The sequence below is a fragment of the Diabrotica virgifera genome, chromosome 8 (assembly GCF_917563875.1).
Source record: "Diabrotica virgifera virgifera chromosome 8, PGI_DIABVI_V3a".
Classification (NCBI taxonomy): Eukaryota; Metazoa; Arthropoda; class Insecta; order Coleoptera; family Chrysomelidae; genus Diabrotica; species Diabrotica virgifera.
In genome coordinates, this window is record NC_065450.1 from 57,181,463 (window position 1) to 57,193,895 (window position 12,433).

Here is a 12,433-nt window from a genome sequence, read left to right on the forward strand (position 1 = left end):
TCGGTTATTATCAATTTTTGTACTAAGGTAAGTTAGCTTAAATCTACCTATTTTAACCTCAGGAATCTGAGGTTAAGCTATGGCCCATTCTTTAGCAAACACCCTGTATTTCTTGTTTGAAGCATTTTTGAAACGGCGCGGCGCGCGACGTACCGATTGTTTTTGCATCTTGTTTGGAGTCCCAAAATTGACATTTCCAGTCAAATTTAGCGGGCTCGTATGATTTTTAGAGCTTCAATTGAGTTTTCTTCTCTGACCCCTGGACTAATAATAATTGACTATTACGTAGGATTATTCAAATTATACAGATTCGGAAATTTTATTGATCAAAAATATAAATAAAAAGGCTACTAGTAAAATTCACGAAAACGGAAACTACTAATACGTAACGTAAGCCATTTATTTGATTTAAATCCCTACCATTCATGAATGAGATTTCTCCCATCTTAAATTAAATTTATGTATTTCCCAAGCAAATTTGTTAACTATTTATATACACACGAACTATATTGACACAAAATATTGAGTGAGATGGTTTTCAGTGATACTTCAGTGAAATTTATAGCAGAATAAAATAATGGTAATGTATATTACCTAATATTCTCCTAATATAATGCTCTTGATTAACCTTCCGATAGCCAACTGGGGTCAAAAATGACCCCCTGTTAAAAATTACAATTAACAAAAAAAATTAAGTTGTTTTATAGTAAGTACGTTCTTTAAAGGTAAAATATTGCAAAACCTCTAAATTTTAAAGAACCGCTTGGATTGACATGAAATTTGGCATACACATAGCTAACAAATCAAAGAAAAAAGTGATATTGTGCCGATGTGTGCTTTTGCCCTAGGGGTGAGTTTCACCCCCTTTTGAGGGTGAAACATATATGTTCGAAGTAAGTCCGGAAATGGATAAAATGACTAATTCTAAGCAACTTTTGCTCTATAAAGTTTTTTCACCAAGTTAATACTTTTCGAGTTATTTGCGAGTGAATATGTTAATTTTTCTACAAAATAACCACGTTTTCAGACGGTGTTTCGCAAATAACTCAAAAGTAAATATTTGGTCGAAAAAAAAAATTTTTATCAAAAATATAGCACGTAAAAAAGTGAAAAACACGGTGTATATATTAAGTCACTGTATCTAGTAGAAGCAGAGTTATAGCTAATGAAAAATAGGTTCATACTCGTCAAATTCCAAATCGAATATTTTAACGTGACATAACCAAAAAACGAAGCTCTTTTTTGGGGAAAACTTGTTTAAACCTTTTTAAAGTGTTCAAAAAATGCTTATTATTGTTTAAAAAAAAATGTTTAGCATCAAGAGTAAACAAGTTACGCTCAAAATAAAGTTGGTCCCTTTTTTTGATAAGAAATCGGGAAAATCACCCCCTAATTAGCATTTCAAATAAACTTAATTGTTACCACTTCTCAAGTTTTTTACTCGCGTTTGTATTGATCATATGATCTGTAAGTTTCATCGGTTCAATGCCCTTATTTTTTAAAGAGCTCTAGTTAAAAGGGCTTGAACGAGTCACTTATCACTTATCGAGTGTATGCAAATTGAGAAACACCGAATCTTAACCAATTTTTGTCTTACACAAAAATAAAAGTACAAAATATTCAGAAAAGTAAAGCCGACTTTTTTTATTGTTTAAGATTTTTGGTATCTCTAACAATTTTTAAATTTTTTTGAAAAAAAGCATTTTTTCAAAATTAAAATTTTTAAAAATTTTATTTTAAAACCAAATTTTTTCAAAATAAGCACTTTGAATCGATGAAACTTACAGATCATATATAAACACAACATAAATAAAGTAACTTCTGAAGCGCTAACGATTAATTTCATTTAAATTGCTAATTGGGGGGTGATCTTCCTGATTTTTTTTGCCAAAACAAAAGGGACCAACTTTATTTTGAGCGTAACTTTCTTACATTTGATGCTACAATTTTTTTTATAAAAAAAAGTTGTAATGTGTTTTCCCCAGGAATGCTTCATTTTTTGGATATTTCACATTGAATTATTCTATTTGGGATTTTTGAATATGAACCTATTTTTCATTAGCTATAACTCTGCTTTTGCTAGGTATAGAGACCTAATGAATACACCGTTTTTTTTCACTTTTTTATAGGCTATAGTTTTGCTAAGAATATTTTTTTTTGACAAAATGCTTACGTTTTGAGTTATTTGTGAAAAACCGTCCAAAAAATGAACATATTCACTTGCAAATAACTCGAAAATATTGATTTGGTGAATAAACTTTATAGAACAAAATTTGCTTAAAATTAGTCGGTTTATCCATTTCGAGACTTATCTTGGACATATATTTTTTCACTGCCGAGATGGGCTGTAACTCACCCCCAGGACAAAAGCACACATCGGCACCATCATCATCATCATTCTCTTTGCCTTATCCCTATGCGGGGTCGGCTTCCCTAATTGCATTTCTCCACACAATTCTGTTTTGGGTCATATCAATGTTAATCCCCTTTACCAACATGTCCTGCCTTATCGCCTCCCCCCAGGTCTTCTTTGGTCTTCCTCTCCTACTCCTTCCAGGAATCTGCACTTCAGCTATTCTTCGTATTGGGTGATTAACGTCTCGACGTTGAACATGACCGAACCATCTTAACCTATGCTCTCTCATTTTGGCATCAATTGGTGCCACACCTAGAGTTCCCCTAATATACTCATTTCTAATTTTATCCTTCTTTGTCACTCCACTCATCCATCTAAGCATTCTCATTTCCGCCACATGCATTCGTTGTTCCTCTTTCTTTTTCACTGCCCAACATTCAGTTCCGTACATCATAGCCGGTCTTATGGCTGTTTTATAGAATTTTCCCTTCAGCTTCATTGGAATTTTTCTGTCACACAACACACCACTCGCTTCTTTCCACTTCATCCATCCAGCCCTAATTCTACTGCATGCATCTCCATCTATTTCTCCATTACTCTGTAATACCGATCCTAGGTACTTAAAACTATTGCTTTTCACAATCATTTCACCATCCAAAGATACCATTTTATTTGTAGTAGCTCCATCTTTAAATGAACATTCCAAATACTCTGTTTTTGTCCTACTAAGTTTTAAACCTTTTTCCTCCAGAGCTTGTCTCCACTGTTCCAGTTTTTGTTCTAAGTCTCTTTCACTATTTCCTACTAACACGACATCATCAGCATACATTAAGCACCATGGAATGTTACCCTGTAGTTTCGCTGTTATCTGGTCCAAAACTAATGAGAATAAATAAGGACTAAGCACAGAGCCTTGGTGCAATCCTACTTTCACATGAAATTTATCAGTCTCTCCCACACCTGTCCTAACACTAGTCGTTACTCCCTCATACATATCCCTCACAATCTTTACATATTCACCAGGGACTCCTTTCTTATCGAGTGCCCACCACAGAATCTCTCGAGGAACTCTATCATATGCTTTCTCAAGATCAATGAATACCATATGGGCGTTTGTTTCTTTACTCCTGTATTTTTCCATCAACTGCCTTATAATGAAAATTGCATCTGTTGTTGATCTACCCTGCATAAAGCCAAATTGATTCTCGGATATTTCGGTCTCTTCACGTATCCGTCTGTCAATTACTCTTTCCCATATTTTCATGGTGTGGCTAAGCAGTTTTATAGCCCTGTAGTTTGTACATTGTTGTATATCTCCCTTGTTTTTGTAAACAGGTACCAGTATACTGCTTCTCCATTCGTCTGGCATTTGTCCGACTTCCATAATTCTATTAAATAGACCTGCTAGCCACCTTGTTCCTGTCTCTCCCAATGCTCTCCATACTTCCCCAGGAATATCATCTGGTCCTACCGCTTTTCCTTTCTTTATTTTTTGAAGCGCTTGAGCCACTTCCTCGTTGGTTATTTTGGTGACCATTGCTGCTACTGTCTCCGTTGCCTCTACAGGCTGTCTGTCAAATTCTTCATTTAATAAGCTGTCAAAGTACTTTCTCCATCTCTTTTTGACTTCCCTTTCGTGAACTAGTATTTTATTATTTTCATCTCGGATACATCTAATCTGATTAAAATCTTTTGCTTTCCTTGCTCTCTGTTTGGCTATTTTATATATCTTCGTTTCGCCTTCCCTGGTATCAAGTTGATCATATAGGTGTGAATACGCTTCTGCTTTGGCTTTTGCTACTGCTACTTTCGCTTCCTTTTTCGCCACCATATAGTTTTGAAGATCTGTGTCGGATCTGGTTTCTTGCCACTTTTTATATAATTTTCTCTTCTCTTTTATTTTTCCTTGTACTTCGTTTGACCACCACCAAGTCTCTTTATCCTCAAACTTTTTTCCTGACGTTTTCCCAAGTATTTCCATAGCAGTCTCTCTAATACTACTGGCCATTTTTCTCCAAATTGTATTAGGGCTTCCTTTCATGTTCCAACATATTTTTTCTACTATTCTTCTCCTGAATAGACCTTCTTTCTCATCTTTCAGCAACCACCATTTGATTTTTTGTGGTCCTCTCCGATATTTTTGTTTAGTTTCGCTTTTTACTTCGATGTCCAGAACACATCGGCACCATACGGCAAAAGCACACATCGGCACCATATCACTTTTTTTTGACATGTTAGCTATGCGTATGCCAGGTCAATCCAAGCGGTTCTTAAAAATTTACAGCAAAAACTGTGAAAGAATGTACTCTTAAGAAATAAAATAATGTATTTAAATTATTTTAATGTTGGCATTGTCTCAATATATGATTCATAAACATTAGTCAAACACATTTTTAATTTAAAAAACAATAACAGGAAACATCATTCTGAAGTTAGAACTAAAGACATTTGAAAATATAGACTAATTTACGTCGCCACAGGTATAACAAACATTTTTTTTAAATATTGGAATGTTCCTTGGAGTCAAATTGTTTGCATTCATCGCATTTTGATGTGAATTTTCTGTCCGATTATTATCGACTGCACATTTTACATCGTCCACGTTTCCTGAGATTTTCAGTTGGCTCTGCATCTGCAGAATCTGCTGAAAATTCTGTTATTACCATGTCTATGGCTGTTTGAATGTGTTTATGTAAACCTCGACGCGGTCAGGATTGTATAAAGTGTGTAGTGTAACTAGCTTAGGGGCCAAATCTTGAAGAAAGAGCCTCATTCGAAAATATTTTCCTTTGTCGTAGTCTTCATATTTATTTTTTTATACAAAAATAGATTATGCACGCAGTGCCAAATGACTCGAAATTCCACCTGATACACGGTATTTACTTAATATAAAATTGGAACATGGAAGACAAAGCGGGATCGTCTTTGACCCCAAATTCAGAAAATATTTTTATTCGTAAAATATGTGAAATTTTTTTAATACAAAATATGAGGGTATTTGAATGATATTAAAGTCATATAAAAAAAATAATGAGTTAAAAATTGGAAATATTACTGAATTTATTATAGAAAAACATACGTTGGGGTCAAAATTGACCCCCTTTTTCATCCGAAGGTTAATGTACTTACTTTAGACAGGAACCACAAGGTTAAAGTAATTTTATTATTTCATGGTCAATGGAACCCTAAACATGAAAAAACTGTGTACTACCATAACTTTTTTTAACACGTGGTATAGATATAGGCATTAACTCACAGAAAAAATTATATTCTTTGTCTTCATAATGACGTTTGGTAGAGTTCTTTAGAATCCATAGTGTCCAAGAAACCATTTTTCAAATTTCGCCACTCACACCATTTGTGGGCAGTTTTACCTATTTTTTCGTAAATATGGTTCCTTAATGTTTTTCTAGGTAGTTTTATGTAGATAAATGCAATGGTATATTTAAAAAAAACAAAATCAAATACAGAAAAATTCGCCGTAGAACGAAATCAAGAGATGTATATATTCCAGTTCGTTCAGAGAGTGCCATGAACACCCTTACTAGTTTCACTCTCATTATAAATCATCAGAGAGTGTATACAGGGTGCGCCAAACCTCTGGTTTTCTTTTATTACGGCTAAATTATGGGATATACAAAAAATGTTTTTAAAAAAACTAATGTATATCAAATCCGTCTATAATTTAAAATTATTTTCGATTATACAGGGTAAGTCAGAACGACGGTACGAACCAAAGTTGGATTTTTTTAAATAGAACACCCTATAATCTATTAAATCATTTTCAATCTTATAGGCCTAAAGTTAACAATTTTCGAAATATTTAATTTTTTTTGAGAAAAATGGTAATATTTATAGGGCTGTAGATTATGTTTCCAAGGTAATAAAAATTTAAACGGTCGGTCAAAGTTTTTATAATATAGTGTCATTGTTAAATAATTTAATACCTTTTATTTATAGACATAAAATATACAGTGTGATCAATATTTGCAAATTCAAAATTTTCTCATTTTTTAAATGGAACACCCTGTATATTAGTATTGCATTTTGTAGTAAATAGTACAACCTTTCTTTTGGTGTAATATAAGGTTGTATGCAGTGCTGTTTTTGTAACAATATAGGTTCCGGTACGCAATGTTCCAGGAGCCTGGGGGTATTCAGAAGGGGGGTCAGGCCCCGGGAAAACTTTGTAAATTCAGCTTCAAAAAGGGCGTTTTAAAGCTATTTGGGAGCAAGGAAAAAATTTAAGAATTTGTGTATAATTTGACCTGAATACTATAGAAAATCTAAGACCGTCTCTACTTGGCTACATCATTGATAAAATAACAGTACAAAGATTATGTTTCTCAGAAAACTTGAAAATTTTTTACTCCTATAAAACTTGTGGTTTCTTGACAGGTATGTCTGCTTTTACTGGAAAAAACTGTATTTGCTAATTAACTGGCCTACTGTAGAAATTTAGTCCTGTACATATTTCAAGGGCATATTATAAAAAACGCATAAAATCTTAGTTTACATGTTTTATTGCATAATTTTCCAAATAACAGTTCAAAAGTAACAAATTAGTTAGTATTCAGTAACAAATTAATCAGTGTAAGTTTTTAGATCATAGCTACATTTTACAAGAAAGAAAGCAATAAATTTGATAACTTACAGTTTATAGAACTGTCCAAAGTTTGGAGAAGTTTTTGTCGTAAGTATCTTCTCTGCCTCTTTCCTTGCTGTTTGTGTCCAATGCTGAGTGCCGTCCCCGAAGCAACCACGAATTCACGTACTTCGAGGGTTCAAATCAAGTAAGAAGTGGGCCGTTTAACTTCACAAACATTAAGGAAGAAACAGTTTTTGTGAGTAGGGAAGCTCTGCCATCAGTAATTATCAGGTTCATTTGGGAAAATCCCCTTTCACACTCACTGGAAGATATTGGTATTTTCTTTAAAGCTGTTGTCAAACGTAGCAAATTTTCTGGGTAGCTATTGTTCTCAAAATTTTCCCCCAAATTTCTACAATTGTCAAAAACATATTCTCTGAAGGATTTAATTGCCTCTCGTTTGTTCACTTGTAGACGAACTGCGAGCGCTTCAATATCTCTTTCCCAAAAGTATTGTCTTTATGTTTTTGGGCCAAGCGCTTTTGTCAACTATGCGGGCACAATTGGCCAACACTGCATCGTCTCCACTGAGCATCTTCTTTTCGATTGATTGAGCAAGGTGGTCATAAAACAGCATTGATGGGGTCTTCTTTAGATTTCACATACAGTTCAATTCTCAAAAAAATTCTGTTGTTGACAGCTCTCTCAGCTTGAGCATAAAACATTCCAGGACTGCCTTTTCGAGAAACAAACGTGTTCATCAAAATCTGAAGTTTCTTGTTAGCTTGAAATAGGTCAAGGTCTCGATGTTGTAACTCCTCACTCACTAACATCAGATAGTTCTTGCAGTGCATCGCACATCAGTCCCTAATTAAAAAAGAAACACCTTAATGTCAGCTTTCTGTGTAGGCCTTCGTATTTGGATCTTTCCAAAGGATCACGCGTCTGGTCTACTTTGGCTGCTGCAAAATGGTTGGCTAAGACCTCATAATTTTCCCAAACGTCCGAAACTGTGCGAAAACTTGATGCGACCCACCGCGTGTTCAAAACTACCGATTTTTAACAGTTGTACACCAAGCTCATCGTGCAGCTTCCGACTGTTCTTGGGCGAGGCGTGATACAGTACGTATAGTTTGTCTATAAATCCCTTGGTCCAGTTTATACTTGCCATTTTCTTTACCACGTCACTCACACACAACTCAAGTCTATGATTACGGCAATGCCAAATAACAATAGATGGAAACAGTATACCAACCCCAGACTTCCCTTCAAGCATCACTGCTGCTCCATCAGATGCCAAAGCAAAAGTCTACTTTTTAAAACGTTTTCATCTATTTTGTGCCCTTCAGGGCATCTCATAACAGCATTAAAAATTCCACGAGACGTCACATTTTCCAGTTCCACAAGGTCTAAAAACAAGTTCACAGGTGACTCCATATTTAACTTTTTTAGGCACACTTTAAGGTACAAAATAAATGTTGATTTTTTACTTAATGTTGTTGACTCATCAATAATAAGCGCAAATTTATCAGTCCCTTCTACAATTTCCTGTACAACTTGTTTCTTCATTTCTGAACTTATGTGAGTAATTATATTAGCACAAGCGTTCCGTGAATGTAAAATTCTGCCCATATCTTAACAGCAGCTTCATGAGAAGCACTAACTTTGTGATCAAATATCTTTTTTCTTAGTGAAGTGTGTTGCTGAGCTCGACTCTCTACAGACATCACATTCAGTCCACTGCTTGACCATTTTTATACCATTTTTTTTTTCTACACCCAGAGAGCCAACTTTTCTGCAAACGTCACAGCCTAACCACAGTATATAGAGGTTCCACAGTAAAACCACTCCTCTGTCGGCGCTTTGATCTCAAGAAGTAATACCGGCAGTACGCAATTGGTAGTTCACCAGTGGTGGATGCGGGTTTTCCCTGTTAAAATCCGTACATTTCTATGCGACTAGCAATGCGAGAGTGGGGCAAAAGCGACTGCCAACATTGCGCGGTCGCCAAGCTCGACCGAAGATTTTACTTCCAATTTTTCGGAGAGTGGTTCTAGTATCCCTCTTTATACTGTGACCTAACTTTTTGTTTTGTACAATAAGCCAATCGTTTTTTCTACAATGTTCACTCTTTTGTTCAAAAGTCCAACAGTCTGGCCAATGTTTATCACCTTCTTTGGACTAGACACTAGTGAAAGCGTTTGGTCCAATATCACTGGCAATGTTAAGCATTTTTGAAATTGTTCATCTAGTTTTCGTTTTTTGATCTGGTTAAAATAATTAGTAATCTTCTGCATTTTTGAAGCAACACAACACTTTCATACTAAATGAGCGGAAGAGGGTAGCAGATTAGGGCGCACAAATAGGACAGTGGCAAGGCAAGTACCTGTCACTTTGACCGCGGTCACTGAACTGAGTGAAATATGGAAAACAAAACAACACACGACCTTGGATAGTGCAATATTGCCGGCCGCGGGGGCGGAGAGGGTAGAAGAAAGTACAGTGGTGGGAACACGATGAGTAGAATTCTATTTTGCTATGTTGCCTAGCAACCGTCGATTCTCGCATTGTAAAATTCGTTTTGTGACGTCAGCAAATAGAATTCTACCGATCGTGATCCCACCTGTCTCGCGTTAAATACAAAGTTGTAAGTTTTACATCGCTTCAATCGCATAATGGCTCACCTAAAGTTACAAAATATTTGTTGTTTTTTTTTTTGTTTTCTTGTACCAAAAGGTGCCGGTACGGCGTACCGGCGCGTACCGTCACAAAAACAGCACTGGTTGTATGTACATAGCATGTTTGTTTTGTAAATATTTAAAAAAGAACTATAGATTTTACGTTTCGCGGATATTTTATATGCGCGATAATACTAATTAAATTATTTTGAAAAAAAAATTATAATCTGATTTTAGAAACATACACTAAAATATTAAAGATGAAAATAAAAACGTAATTAAAGAATAAAAGCGTATGCAAGTGCAACTTAATTGAATTTAATAACTTTAAAATTATGTTACTAACAACCTTTTACCATACTAATAAGTAATTAATATGGATAAATTAATTATTAAATTAAACAACCAATTTTAAAATATACCTTAGAAATTTTTCTACAATTTAATAACTAATTTATGCATTCATTAGTATGGTAAAATATTTTTTGTAAAATAATTTTAAGATATTAAATTCAATTGAATTGTACTAGTATACGATTTATTTTAATCTTTAATTACGTTTTTATGTTCATATTTGTTATTTTGATGTATGTTTCTAAAACCAGATTATAATAATTTTTTTTGCAAAAAAATTTTTTTAATAAAAAATCCGCAAAAACGTTGTATCTATAGTTTTTTTTAAATATCAACAAAACGAAACATGCTAGGTACATACAACCTTATACCAAAAGAAAAGTTGTAATATTTACTACAAAAGGCAATACTAATAATACAGGTTGTCCTATTAAAAAAAAAAATAAGAAAATTTTGTATTTGCAAATAGTGATCACACTGCATATTTTATGGCTATAGGTTAATTTTTTTTAATAAGAGTATACTAAAAAAACTTTGACATGTCATTTAAATTTTTATTGCCATGAAAGCCTACTCCACAGCCCTTTTAATATTACCGTATTTCTCAATAAAAGTGTAAATATTTCGAAAATTGTTAACTTTAGGCCTATAATACCTTATCTAAATTCTTAATATTTTTAAAAAATATATTCAAAAATAATTTAATGGTGTTCCATTAAAAAAAAACAAAACTTTGGTTGGTACCGTCTTTCTGACTCACCCTGTATAATCAAAAAAAAGAATGTGTGTGTGTACTTTGTACGCACGTAAGAAGTTATACTTCTATTATATGATTTAAACGAAATTAATATACTTTTTATTTATATTTTGTTTAAATATTAAACTAATTTATACTTAGATACTACTTCTCAAACATTTTTATTAGAACACTGCCAAAAATTAAAATAATAAAAGAATAAAACACACACAAACACATTAAACAAGCCACAAATGATGTCTGAACATTAATTGTCGAAAAAATTTTTAACTAAATACGTTTTCTGAAAATACAATTATATAATAAATATACTTACAATCATAAAATGTATTAAAAAAAAAACAAAAAAAAAGTTTCTATTGGGACTCGAACCAGCGCTGATAAGCACGGTTGGTATTGGAATTTATTCGCCTTCAACGCTTAGCCACAGACACTATGTTTCATTATTTACGAAGATCGACTAACTAAACGGATTAAACTTGTGATATTTTGATATTTTGAAAATTGATCAAATTATTTTAATTTTGAATTGAAATGATTTAGAATTGAAAAAATACAACAAAACATAGAGTAAGAAAACAATATATTAGGTGAATATTGATAGAAATTTTGATGGTAATCAAATTATACACTGTGTCCGTAAAGTATGGAACAAATTCTTTTTTAGCTAAACAGAGCATTTTAAGAAATAATCCTGAAACACGTCGATTTTTGATTTTAATTTACCGTATTTTAATATAATATTCTAATATACAGGGTGAATTACTTTTGAGTAATGACGTCACCGTCATTTTTTTTAAATGGAACACCCCCATTTTGTTTCAATTTTCGGATTACTCTAGCTGAGCTGATTCCAAAAATGTATCACATGTTGATTCAAATTGGTACAGGGTGGACAAAAATACAATAGCTTTGTGTGTGTTCATAAAGTAACGCGTTAGTTAAATTAACAATATTATCAAAAATACTTATTGTATTTTTGATATTTTAATTAGTTTTTGATTTAATTAATTTTTGATATTGTTTAATTTAATATTTTAATTTAATATCAAAAATTAATTAAAATTTAATATTATGAGTACACACAAAACTATTGTATTTTTGTCCACCCTGTACAATTTCAATCAACATGTAATACATTTTTGGAATCTGCTCAGCTAGAGTAATCCGAAAATTGAGACAAAATGGGGGTGTTCCATTTAAAAAAAATGACGGTGACTGTCATTACTCGAAAGTAATTCACCCTGTATATTAGAATATTATTTTAAAATACGGTAAATTAAAATCAAAAATCGACGTACTTCAGGATTATGTTTTAAAATGCTCTGTTTAGCTAAAAAAGAATTTGTTCCATACTTTACGGACACAGTGTATAAATAAAAGTATTACATACTATGTATTTTGGCAGATCAAATAGGTAGGTTTATATCCATGATACATTAACAATTATTACGTACCTGTTGCCTTTAAAAACTATTTAAAAGTCACTACAATATTATAAACTTTTTTGTTTCTGTCCTCACAACAATAAAACTAATATATTATACATTTGTTTACCTTTACCTTTACCTCCAAACCACAGCTGTCCTCTGTCCTACAGCTGCCATATCGGATAATTTTTGACATGTCATTTGAACATCCAATCAGAACAAAGTTACAATGCGCATGCGCTGGGCTGATAGGTTTTAACATATAAAAAT

The 12,433-nt window shown here is 33.0% G+C and overlaps 1 protein-coding gene across 4 annotated transcripts in view; it reads left to right on the forward strand.

Moving 5' to 3' along the window:
- The window catches only part of LOC126889912 (protein yellow), a 138,803-nt gene that overhangs the window by 49,761 nt on the left and 76,609 nt on the right, over nucleotides 1–12,433 (forward strand). Inside the window, exon 1 of one of the 4 annotated variants that reach the window (XM_050658636.1) lies at nucleotides 370–390. The exons of 2 other annotated variants lie outside the window; for them this stretch is intronic. Coding sequence is in view for 1 of the 2 variants with exons in the window: in XM_050658633.1 (XP_050514590.1) it covers nucleotides 578–580 (3 nt within the window). In the remaining variant the exon portion in view is untranslated. Of the gene's footprint in view, nucleotides 1–369; nucleotides 581–12,433 lie in introns of those variants that run through there. One more of the 4 variants, XM_050658633.1, reaches the window with a different exon arrangement.